The 13069-nt window shown below is 40.4% G+C and overlaps 1 protein-coding gene and 2 non-coding genes across 8 annotated transcripts in view; 2 read left to right on the forward strand and 1 right to left on the reverse strand.

Moving 5' to 3' along the window:
• The window catches only part of LOC101887036 (uncharacterized), a 491406-nt gene that overhangs the window by 204862 nt on the left and 273475 nt on the right, over positions 1 to 13069 (reverse strand). For 2 of the 6 annotated variants that reach the window (XM_073947623.1, XM_073947624.1), the window contains exons 3-4: positions 12158 to 12418; positions 4834 to 9552 (exon numbers count right to left, since the gene is read on the reverse strand). The exons of 1 other annotated variant lie outside the window; for it this stretch is intronic. In XM_073947623.1, the coding sequence (XP_073803724.1) occupies positions 8318 to 9552; positions 12158 to 12176 (1254 nt within the window). In that variant the 5' untranslated portion in view covers positions 12177 to 12418 and the 3' untranslated portion in view covers positions 4834 to 8317. Of the gene's footprint in view, positions 1 to 4833; positions 9553 to 12157; positions 12419 to 13069 lie in introns of those variants that run through there. 3 more of the 6 variants (XM_073947621.1, XM_073947622.1, XM_073947626.1) reach the window with 2 other exon arrangements.
• On the forward strand, positions 187 to 258 carry trnae-uuc (transfer RNA glutamic acid (anticodon UUC)). Its single transcript has one exon. It is a non-coding gene; the product is annotated as a tRNA-Glu (tRNA).
• On the forward strand, positions 347 to 433 carry trnay-gua (transfer RNA tyrosine (anticodon GUA)). The gene is given in 2 exon segments: positions 347 to 383; positions 398 to 433. It is a non-coding gene; the product is annotated as a tRNA-Tyr (tRNA).

Raw genomic sequence — 13069 nt, forward strand, 5'->3', positions numbered from 1 at the left:
TGACGGTGGCACAAAGGTTAGCGCTTATGACTACGGATCAGAAGATTCTTGGTTACGGAAACCAAGAAACTGTGTATGAGAGAGTGCGTAAGTGTATGAGTGGCACTTGTGCAAGCGGAGCTGGGACGTGCCAGCGATCAGAATGAACTGGAGTTTGTGCCAAGACTGGCTTTCCAAAGTGGCAGTTCCCATATGGTCTAGCGGTTAGGATTCCTGGTTTTCACCCAGGCGGCCCGGGTTCGACTCCCGGTATGGGAAAGCTTGAGTGCTTTTGCCTCTGTCCTTTTTGGCCAGCGGTCGGACTGCAACTACCTTATAGGATGTGGTTGTGGAGCTGCTCCGTAAGCCTTCGATAGCTCAGTTGGTAGAGCGGAGGACTGTAGGTTGGATGATGGCAATCCCTAGGTTGCTGGTTCGACTCCGGCTCGAAGGACATCTTTTGTGCTCAGAGCCGCTTTCTTGCCTTCGCCAAGTGAGTTCACCAGTGCTCAAAGTTCAGCATGGAGGTGAAAAGGAAGTTCCCTGACTGGGAATCGAACCCGGGCGGCGGCGGTGAGAGCGCTGAATCCTAACCACTAGACCACCAGGGAAGGTCTGGCTGAAGGTTGCCCTCAAGTCTAGCTGTGGGCCTCCACCCAGGTGTGCTGCAGCTGCTCTGACAAAAATAACTCTAACGTTTGCAACCTCCTCCTGGGGAAGAGAAAGTCTCAGAGCCAGGATCACAGTTCTTTTTGGGAGGGACTGTCACATGCTCGGTGTAAGAGCATCCTATCGACACCACAACTTGCCATGACAACAAAGCACAGCATGCGTTGAAGGAACTCCATGTTCACCGAGCCGTGTCCTCTTTCCAATCAGCATGCTACTGAGCACTGCTGACACAGACTGGGCCAGTGGCCCAATGGATAACGCGTCTGACTACAGATCAGAAGATTCTAGGTTCGACTCCTGGCTAGCTCGTTCAGGAATTTTTTTCGTTGCTCTCAGTGCAGTGCGGTCGCGGTTTGCCCCTGCCGTAGTTGTTCGGTTCTACTCTGGAGTGAATCGAGTTTCTTGGGCCGCCAGCACAGAGCCTGTGGGGTGCTCTCCTGGGTTCAAAGGCTGCCCCAACTGCTCTCATGTCTTGGTCCCGTACATCTCTCAGGACTTCCAGAAGAAACCAGTACAGCCACTCTCCTGGGAAGACGGCAGTGACAGCTTGTAGACCAAAATGTTTGCTGTGAGGCTAAGGCGTTCTACTGCAGCACAGATACGCATTCGAAAAGCAGACAATATTCAAAAACAAAGTGCCAACCTAAAACAAGATTGCAGTCAAAATGACCACCTCAGACAAGTGTGAGCAATGTTTCAGTCTCTGTTATATGTCGGCAAATATGCCACACAGTGCAGACTGGGCCAGTGGCGCATACTGGCACCTGTAAGTCGTGGTTATTCTTGGCTACACCGGCCAATCACGTTCCGAGTTGGAACCAAGATTTTTTTTAATTCATGGTTACGCTGGCCAATCACGTCCCGAGCTGGAACCAAGATTCACCCTATTCTTGGTTACGGCAGCCAATCATGTTCCGAGTTACAATGAACGCTATGGCCAATCAGAGCCCTTATACCATTCAAGATTTGTACTGTAATAACAGATTTTGTTGCAGATTAATTCGGACAACAATTGCAAACTAAGAATTTTTATAACAAGTTGGTTTAAATGAATAACCATTACAGTAACATTAATTACTACAACACGATTATTATATGATTGTTATAGATGTTGTATAACGTTATTTGGTAAGATTAACTTAGCCGACCAAGCACTCTTTAAAGTTTTACTACAAACATTTTAATGCAGTTATTATACATTACAACACTTTATATTATTATTTACTACCATAGTTACAATAATGCCCGTGCATTATTCTAACACATCAATGAATCACTCACTTATAATAAATATAAGGCTCATTTCATCAGTCACTGATTATAAACAAATATTATAATAATGCTCACATATGACTACATCACTAATCATAAACTAATCTAATAAATCAATCACAAAGCAAAAAAACAATATGGATCACGCATGAATGCATCACTAATATTAAACCAATAATAGAATAATGCTCACACATTAATTCATCACTAATAATAAAGCGATAATATAAGGGTCACACATTATTGCATCTTCAATAATAAACCAATAATATAATAATGCACACGTATTAATTCATCCCTAATTATAATCCAGTAACAAAGTTAACATTAATAATCTTCTTTAATTTTCTATTTCACAGACATAGATTAAATTACTAACAGACTAAAATATAAGTAACTTCAATTTAAAGTAATAGTTTGATATATTGAATATGTTTGAATACAGTTGTGCCTTGTCTACTAAAGAAAAAAAATTGATTGATTTATGTTTAATACAAGCAAGGCGTTGTATTGCTTTATGCTGGAAAAATGTTAATCGTCCCTCCATTGGATTTTGGTTGAAATACCTTATAACATGCTTGGCTCTTGAAAAGCTCACATATATAATAAGGAAAAAATCCTCTGAATTTTGTGACATCTGGGAGTTGTTTTTGAACTTTGTAAAAAACGGAGATATTGAAGAAGCTTCGGAAGTCTGAAATTGTGGGATGTTAATTGGTGCTTGATTTTATTTTTATTTATTATATTTTTTATGTATATGTGTAATTTATTATTTTATTTATTTGCATTTTTTATTATTTATTTATTTTTATATATATTTTTCCTAAGCCTGTCTAGGGTAAGTTTTGGGTTCAATACTCAATAAAGACATGTTATACAAAAGTAATAGTTTGAATGCACTGCTTTTACATGTAATAAAACAGTAGTTTTCAAAATGTAGAAAATATTTTCTTTTTGGAAATCAAAATGTTGTCTTCAAAAAAAAATATGTTACATGTACATTATTACATTACAAAAGAGATAAATAAAATTTCACTTATTCACTGTCTCAACTGGGACAAACATTGTTATTAATGATATAATTATTTTATTGATGGCAGCCTGAATCTGACAGATAGAGGCAACAAAAGTAAAGGAAGCTAACAAAGGAAAGTCATAAAGAAAACTGTCCCCAGAGGCAGTACTGGACAAGACCAAAGAAACTTAAATGAGCACCATGGAGATGTGATTAACAGAAAACATCTGCTGAGATTCTTTGAAATCCAGTTTGGTGTATTTTGTGGCCAAACATTCAGGTGGGTGGCTGAAAATGCGAGCTGGAACCGAGGAATCATCAGGGTGAAAAGAGAGGTATAGCTGGGTATCATCAGCATAGCAGTAACAATAACTTCTTTGTTATTGATCGGTAAAGCTGTTTCAGTAACCGAAGAGGCCTCCGATGCACAGAACTGCACAATAGGTGGTTGGCGCTGACAAGCAGTAATACACACAGTGTGTTTGGCAACCCCCCATATGGGAGTCCAGGGCCGTAACATCCACTGTCTCTAACGTTAGCTTAAAAGACTTCCGGCATCAACAGCAGTAGGCGTCGCGGTCATTTCCTGGCACAGGCTTAACCCAAACTCAATTCGGATTCCTTGGCCACAGCGACACTTTCCCATTTTAGCCGACAAACTGGGCTAGTGACTATCTTGTTCTGTACCTCACCTCAAGTAACCATATGACGGGTGCGCACACTTTCGCGATTTCTGCTATGACATGGAGGTAGAGGTGCACTCAACGTTACGCTGCATTAATTTTTAAGTAGCCTACATTAGTAACAGTTCATTTTGTTACGGTCTGAACTTAATCCTAGGAAAGGCAAAAAAAATGCATAAAATTAAGACCTTTGTAACAAAATTCAAGACGTTGTATACCAAATTCAAGGCTATAAGGCCTTAATTTGAGATTATCAAATTTAAGACTTTTTCAATGCTTTTAAGACCCCACCGGTACTCTGGACATGGACCTTCAGCATGCAGTGGGACAGTTTGCTGCTGAGTGTGACATGGCAGAGAAAGAAACAGCACCTCTAAGTCAGAAACCATAATGCTTGAATGGAAAACAGTGGCCACCTCCAGTTTGGCAGAGAGTCCTTACCCCAAATAGAGTATCTGATTTTTTTTTGCCATGAGGAATGTAATATGAGATTAAAAGATGGATCAGTGCAGTGGCAGCAGTAATAATAATAATAATTCCTGATTGAAAAAATAACATTTCTGGGCACTCAAAGCGCTTTACACAATGGGGGGGATCTCCTCCACCACTTCATCCACCTGGATGACGCGACAGCAGCCATTTTGCACCAGCCCGCACACCACACACCAGCTGATTGGTGGAGAGGAGACAGAGATGAAGCAAATTGAATTGGATGGTTAGGAGCCCATGATGGACAGGATGCCAGGGTTAAACCCTAACATCCCTAAACATCCTAACGACCACACACGGGACCTCGGTTTAACATCTCATCCGAAAGACGGTGCTCACTGAGCAGTATAGCATCCCCGTCACTATACTGGGGCATTAGGACCCACACAGACCGCAGGTTGGGTGCCCCCTGCTGGCCTCACTAACACCACTTAGCAGCAACCTAGCTTTCCCATGTGGTCTCCCATCCAGGTACTGACCAGGCGCAGTGCTTCAGTGGGCGGCCATGTGAGAGTTGCAGAGAGCTAGCTGCCGGCTGGTAATCAAGTTGATGTGATTGTCTGTTGTGGTGAAGGAGCTGAGACGAAAGGTAATCTAAGTACCTACTGTCACCCATGGACATGACTGAAAGGACAAGATCTCGGATACAACCGGACACATTTTACAAAGTGTTATGACCCGCTTGTTTGAGTCGCAGCACAAAAGAGAGATGAGCCAACAAAATAACCTGAATGCAAATGATTTATTATAAAATGTAACTCATAGAACAATCAATCAAAGCAACCAACAAATGTCTAGGGATACTAATGAAGATAAAGAACTTAGGATATAATCACAACAACATTTTAATTACATGATATGAAGTAATGCAAAACAAAACCATAATGTGAAAGAGTCAATGAGATGGCAGGTCTTGACATGATGACTCCTGAGTAGCCACAGCGTCCTGAGGTAGCTAGCACAACAACTTTTATATATCCATTGATGAGTAATGCAGACATCCAATCACGATTTACCAAATACTCCAATCTGGATTTCTCATTCAGGGAGTCAAACAGAGAACATCATCCAACACAACACTAGCTACATGAATACACTGGAGAGTGGAGTAGACGAGATTTCAAGCTACAGAGGTGCTGTTTGCCAGATGTTTATGAAACTGTTCTTCTCTCAGCCGCCATCAATGTGTTTACATAAATGCAAGGAGCGCGGCACATTTACAATTACAATCCCCATCTACTGCAGTGTAGGAGTGTTGGAAAACCTATTATACTGTATTATACTGTTATGTATAGCCTATTCAAACATTATTCAGACATGAAACATCTTGTGCACATGAGAAAATGTTTTGCTGCATTCATGTCATGTGTGCAACTTTTTGTCCACGTGTTTCTTAAGCTGCGCCGAATGAGCGAAACTCTGTAGACACTGATCAGATCTGTACGGTTTCTCTCCAGTGTGAATCCTCTTTTGGGTTTTGAGATGTTAACTGATTGAACCTCTTGTCACAGTTTGAACACTTGTACGGTCTCTCCAGTGTGAATCGTCTGGTGCAGTTTTTGGAGCTGTAATAAAAGTCTTCTCACACTCAAAGCACATATACTCTTTCACACCAGTGTGGATCTTCATGTGTTCATTAAGGTTTGGTGATTGGTTAAAACTCTTCCCACAATGAGTAGATGTGAATGGTTTCCTTCCAGTGTGGGTCTTCATGTGTTTAATAAAGGTCTGAGGAGCTGCTGAAACTCATCCCACATCGAAGCTGCGGTCACACTAGAATTTGAGCATGCAAAATTCTGTTGTACAGCGCTGTGAAAAGGAGCCGGATTAAACAAGATGATCAGACATTTAAAAAGCGAGCGATTGGTCTATATTTTACTAACTGTCCAGAGTAGGGCTGTAACGATACACGATATAAAATCGAAATCGCGACACTCAGATCTACGATCCTGTGTCGCGGTGTGATAAGGGAGAATCGCGACACACCCCGTGATACCTTGCCAATAACGTCACGCGTGCCAGCAAAAGTTGACCTAATTAACACTTTTTTTCGTTCGACATTACAAGCACTGCTCCGTTTAAGCCCTCGCAATATTTAGCCGGAAGAGCTCGCACGGAGCTCTTAGTAAGGGACCGTCTGAATGTTTCAGGAATATCAAAAACAAAACCAACTTAACCCCGCTTGACAACCGACAACGCCAGAAACATTGCCAATGCTGTCAAAGCGGCCAGATTTTCAGCGCATATACGATGATTTGCTCACACTGTTAATGTGGCTGCGCAGAGAGGGATGGGCGTTCACCAGATGTCAGGTAACAGCGCAAACTTTTCTGTATCCGTGCTGTGCGATTTCTGTTTGAACCTTTGAGAGTGCTGACTGACAGGTGCGCGATGTGTGAGGTCAGAAAACACGACAAAGCTTTCAGTTAAGATGAACACAGTTTCTATAGTTATACTTTATTTAGAGATAAAGGTATATGGCTCTGCATACAATCACTCTATCTTGCTGGAGTTTATAGCCGTTTCGCTTTACTTCAGGACGCATTAACGCCGCTCTGAAGGTCTAATTGCTGTTTTAAGTTATCCAGAGGTGTATGAATATACAAATCTTGAATATCACAATAGTATTAAATATTACTATTGTAACAACACAGACAGCAACACTTTTGCACAATCGATACCCAGCTGATTCAGTCGTTTCATAAGAGGACCGCGCCTCTTCTTTTTTCCTTGTCAACATAAAGGCAGTGAGGTGCGCCTCGTTTTCGGCCACTTGTTTAACTGCAAGGCATACTTAATTTGCGGGACCATAACGTATAACCCGTGCCTACAGACACATTTGCCAAAGAAGCAAAATGGAAGAAGAATATTGCTGTTTGATACAGACCTGTTGATGCTTAACCAGCGCTTATGTTGACCTGGATATGCGTAATAAACGCAACAAATAGGCTTTACTTTTTATTTTACAGCTTATAAAGCATGTACACAGATTAATGCAATATAATATTTAAACAACAAAACTGTTTACAAAAAGTCTACATATGAGCGCATTGTTGCTGTCTTTTCATCACGCACCGCGCGCACTTGAACCGCGAGCAAGAGAGAGGAAAGCATAGGCTATATCAGGACATATTCTTTAAAATAATGATTTCCATTAAAAATGTAAAAGGTTTTGTGATTATAATAATAACAGCGGAGCATTAAATAAATGCATATTTTCCGTAAAGCGGGCAATTTGAGGCATCAGCTATTTTTATTTGACGGAAGAAAAAAACATATGATTGGAAAAAAAGCCTATGCCGGTTATTAAAAAGAATCAGTCAGTATTTTCGTTTTGTAATATAAATTAATTATTTAAGTGAAAATAATTTAGGGCAGTCCTATTTATTTTATTTAGATTATTCTGCTCATCTGTGCTAAACACTGCAGGTGCGTGAAAATGCTCTGTTGTTCTGTTCCGCTATTAATATTCTAACATATAAAAATAAATCAGTATTTTAAAATGCAATATTTAATGTGTCAGACACAAAAAAGAGAGGTCAATTTGTTTAATATAAAATTAATAGCAATCTGACCAGTTAACCGGTAATAACCGATTAATGAGCGGAGGTTGTAGGTTAGCAAAATTACCAAAATGAGCATCCCTAGTAGCTATTTAATTTACTTTTTCTATGTAAGAGAACTTGATTGAAAAAGAATTGTCAACATGCTTGAACCATCTACACAATGGAGTTTAGTTCTGTTTGGTTTTTCAACAGTATTTTGTTACAAAAAAAACAGAAGTGATATAGCTTTGGCTAATTATTTATTTTATATATGGCTATTTATATTGTTAATAATTTGCATAGTTAATATTGTTCTTTGATGTTTAGTTTATAAAGATTTTTTAAATGTTATTTAATAAAAACTAGTTTTAAAAATCTTTTTACTCCCACCCCACACGAAAAAAAAAAAATCGTGATACGAACCGAATCGTGGGTTTGGTGTATCGTTACAGCCCTAGTCCAGAGAGGTCATGTTTTGATCTTCGATAGGTCTCACACAGTCAAGTTATGCAATTTTGCAGGTCAGAATTCACCAAGCTTGAACTCTGCAAGGCAATGAACTGCGAAACTTGAGGCACGAACTTGCATTTCCGGTCTAACGCATTCACGTGCGTCTGAATGGAAGTCTATGGCGAGAAAAGTCCAGTGTGACCACAGGATCCTCATGTGTCGACTAAGGGAGAATGAGCAGTAAAAACGCTTCCTACACTGAGTGCATTTGAATGGTTTTTCTTCATGTGTTGATTAAGGTGTGATGAGCGGGTAAAACTCTTCCCACACCGAGTGCATGTGAATGGTCTATCTTCAGTGTGGATCCTCGTGTGGTAATTAAGGGATGTTGATAGGCTGAAACTCTTCCCACACTGAGTGCATGCGAATGGTTTCTCTCCAGTGTGGATCCTCATGTGTTGATTAAGGTGTGATGATTGGATGAAACTTCTGCCACACTGACTGCATGTGAATGGTTTCTCTCCAGTGTGTATCCTCATGTGTAGATTAAGGTATGATGACCGGATAAAACTCTTCCCACACTGAGTGCATGTGAATGGTCTCTCTTCAGTGTGGATCTTCATGTGGTAATTAAGGGATGTTGATAGGCTGAAACTCTTCCCACACTGAGTGCATGCGAATGGTTTCTCTCCAGTGTGGATCCTCATGTGTTGATTAAGGAAGAATGAGCGGTAAAAACTCTTCCCACACTGAGTGCATGTGAATGGTTTCTCTCCAGTGTGAATCCTCACGTGTTGATTAAGAGATGATGATTGGCTGAAACTCTTCCCACACTGAGTGCAAGTAAATGGTTTCTCTCCAGTGTGGATCATCATGTGTTGATTAAGGTGTGATGAGCAGGTAAAACTCTTCCCACACTGAGTGCATGCAAATGGTTTCTCTCCAGTGTGGATCCTCATGTGTCGATTAAGGGAGAATGAGCAGTAAAAACTCTTCCTACACTGAGTGCATGTGAATGGTTTCTCTCCAGTGTGGATCCTCATGTGTCGATTAAGGGAGAATGAGCAGTAAAAACTCTTCCCACACTGAGTGCATGGAAATGGTTTCTCTCCAGTGTGGATCCTCATGTGTCGATTAAGGTGTGATGAGCAGTCAAAACTCTTCCCACACTGAGTGCATGTGAATGGTTTCTCTCTGGTATGAATCATCATGTGTTGATTAAGGTGTGATGATCGGCTGAAACTCTTCCCACACTGAGTGCATGTGAATGGTTTCTCTCCAGTGTGGATCATCATGTGAATCTTAAGTTTGCTTTTGTTTGACAAACTCTTTCCACACTGAGTACAGGTGAAACGATTCTTGTTATTCCTTTTCAAAAAAATATTTTTTTCCTCAGTTTTGACATGATGTTTCTCCTCTTTACTCCCCTCATTCTCTTCAATGCGGTCTGAAATAAATAAATAAAACATTAGTTTTCATTAAGTCTTAAAAACTCTCATCAAAAGCTGAAAAGTGAAAAGACATCACACACCTTTTCACGTACGTTTTTACAGATGTCCACATTGCAGGGCAGAAAGCAATGAGATGTATTCTTTGGCAAGTTTTGTAAATACCCAAGTGTCCACTTAATGGATGTGCGTGGTAGTGTTGGAGGAGATTTGGGATAAGGGTGGCATGTATATATATATATTCTGTAGTGTTTGAGTTTATCTTTCAACAGGAAACAATAGCCGCATTTCCACTATCGGGCCAGTGTGAGCCAGGGCTTTAATCGTGCTGGCCGGGCCAATAGCCCGCGAGGTTGAGAAATGAGGCCGAAATCATGTCGCGTTTCCACTGACGGGCTAATAGCTCACAGCGCGTCACGCAAACACCGCCCACAGAACGTCCCCAAATCAAACGTCACACAACCCGCCCACTTCAGATAAAGCACACAATAGAATCATCACGAAACGAAACCATTAAAATGAAGACAACCGAAACAAACAAATGACAAGTTACTGTACAGCAGTACATGAAATGTCTATAAGCACAGACCTGTGTATTTCCATTCATTACATTTGTTTACTCGCCGACCGACTGGCATTGTGCATCGACTGTTCTCGCCGAACGTAGGGACCCATCACAGAGAGCGCACACATCCATAATATAAAGCCACAGAAATTCTCCTTTATAACTCGATATGGCATGTATTTTATAACATCCTCGTTTTGATAGAAGTCGTGTTAAGTGTTTCAGCATAAGAGCGAGTAGCCTTAAAAAATATAGCCATATTTGTTGCGCTCGGCAGATATTCACTAAAGCTCTTCATTTAAAGTTTCATTTATAAATTTAACCACGTCATATAAAAACATAAACAGTTGTTTGAGTTTATAGAACATATTTTGTGTTTGGACTTTCCCCCATATGCGTTTAAAGCAGCGAGTGCTGCGCAGGACTGAGTGACAGAAAAAAAAGGTATAGGAGATTCTGCTTTCACTCACCCAAATAATGCTCTGTTTGCGCGATTTGATTAATATCATTGTATCCAAATACTTTATAAATAATATTTCAAACCTTCTCCGGTGTTAATTGTTTTTATAAAATATCGAATATCTTTTTTTTCAGACAGGTCTTTGTAAAATGAAAGTTATAGGCTATATATATGTGGCTTTAAAACGGTTCGATTTATGTATTGTATATAGGCTACCTACATATAGCTAGCTTTTGTTTATTTTATATTGGTTTATTTATTTAATGTGATTTCATATTTATCCGATATTTGTAATTCTTTAAATTATATTTCATTAAAGCTTAGGCTATTTTATCAAGATATGACACTATATTGTTTAAAGTCTACGAAAGTGGGCACGTATTTTGTTAAGTTTTCCTTCTGTTGTATTTATATTGTGTATTATAACCAAAATAAATAAAGAAAAAAGCCGCTCGCGGCATTACAGAGCTGTGAAGGAGCGCTTTAGCCCGGTCTCACACACACATACAGGCATCTAAACGCGCACAAACAAACATTTTAAATTTGACAAAAACTCTCGAAAACCTTTACTGTCTGCTGTCTTTAATATGGTTGTAAAGATTATTATGCGTTATTGAAACATAAAGGAGGACGCAGCAAAAAACGTCACTATAAATTAAAACTACTTTATTATTTTATGCAGCAGCCTTACATTTAAAAGGGAAACATAAGGGTGATCATACGCAAAAAGACCCCAGACTATAAGGCTAGATGTTTTCTTTCCCTTATTTCTTTGGCGCATGTACTCATGTGCGATCAGAAAACTGCCCGCCTCTCCTTTCACTCCGCCCCGAAGCCCCAGCTGGCCCTCCTTGGCCCAAGGTATTCGGCGGGCCGAAAAAGGCCGGCCGCTGGCCCCAAGAAAGCCCCGCTTTGGCCCGATTAGGCCCCGGAAGTGACAGTAGAAACGCCACTGGCCTTGGCTCGCCCTGGCTCGCTCGCTTTAGGCGCGATAGTGGAAACGCGGCTAATGATATAACTTGTCATAAAATACCCCAAACTGCTCATGCATAGTAGAATCTTTATCTGCTAGGTTCTGCAATATCTTGATTATATCTGGTTCTTTGTGTTGCTCTTCCCAGATTTTTGCAATGTTGATGGGAAATACTAGTTCTTTTATAGCTGAATACACAACAACCAGGTAAGGGATGAATGCAAGATAAAAGCACCTGGTGCTTCATTCAGTGTTCCCTTTCTGTACTCAACCACAAAGTCAAATTTTTGAAGACGAAGGGGCCAGCGGTTTAAACGTGAGGTGGTCTTCGTGGAGTTCATGACCCACTGAAGAGTGGAATGATCAGTGACAATAATAAAGAGTTTTGGCTCCAGGAAATGTCTCCACTTTTCGATAGCCTCTAGCAGGGGTTTTCAAACTTTTAGGACACACGCCCCCCCAAGTTTGTCCAATTTCACTCGCGCCCCCTCCCTTTTTCGTCCAGCGAGCCAAAATTATAAAGCATGTGCAAACATCACTCCCATATTATTTGCTGCGTTTAAAGTGCATATAATAATTACACTGAATCATAAACATGTAGCTTACCTGATTCAGTGTGATACATGAGTCTGTTTTTGATGTACGTACACACAGAAAATGCTGCTTCGCAGAGCCAAGTTGAAGCAAAAGGCAAGAGTACATCAATTTCAAGTTCCGAAAGTTCAGCATATTCTGTATCCACTGCCAGCCAGAATTCTGAGTGTGGTTGAGTCGAACAGTGTCTTCAAAGTACGGTCACTTGAAAGGTGCAGAAGGGCATCCAGCGCTTCGTAAACTTGGTTCCAATTATGCTGCTCAGAAAAATACCTATTGAAATGTGCAGACAGAGATGGCAGATGGAGAGTGATTTCCATTTTAGTAGTATCCCAGTTAAACACATTTTCTTTGATAAATTCATCCAAGGTCAGGAACATTTCTAGATTTTCTTGCATCCACCTGCCCTCTCCATCGCTCCAGTTTCTTCACAAAGCCCACAATTTCATCAGACATTGTTAGTAGGTTTGAACACAGGCCTTGAAGGGACAAATTAAGCGAATTAAGCCAATCAAATATGTCAGACAGGTATGTACAATCTGTGAGCCACTTAGTGTAAGTAAAACGACTCCTAAAGGAAGATCCACAATCAATTAGAAAAATCCTCAGTTCGTCATGCAATGAAAAAATACGCTGCAGGATTTTGCCTGTGGAGCCATCTAACCTCCTTGTGTTGACTGGTCATCGTTTGTTTTTGTCCTCTTAATGCTAATTCTTTACATCGAAAAAAGTTGACAGGCTTATCTTTTGACATTGGATGTTTCATCTGAAAGTGACGCACCAGTTTCACAGGTTTTAAACAGTTATTTGCAAGGACCTCTGAACACACAACACATTGTAGACATGGTTCGTTATTAATCGTATTGTATGTACTGTTTATCATACTTCCGTTGCTTTGATGCACACAGGCCTTTGGTTTTTGCA

Source organism: Danio rerio, chromosome 4, assembly GCF_049306965.1.
Source record: "Danio rerio strain Tuebingen ecotype United States chromosome 4, GRCz12tu, whole genome shotgun sequence".
NCBI classification, from domain to species: Eukaryota; Metazoa; Chordata; class Actinopteri; order Cypriniformes; family Danionidae; genus Danio; species Danio rerio.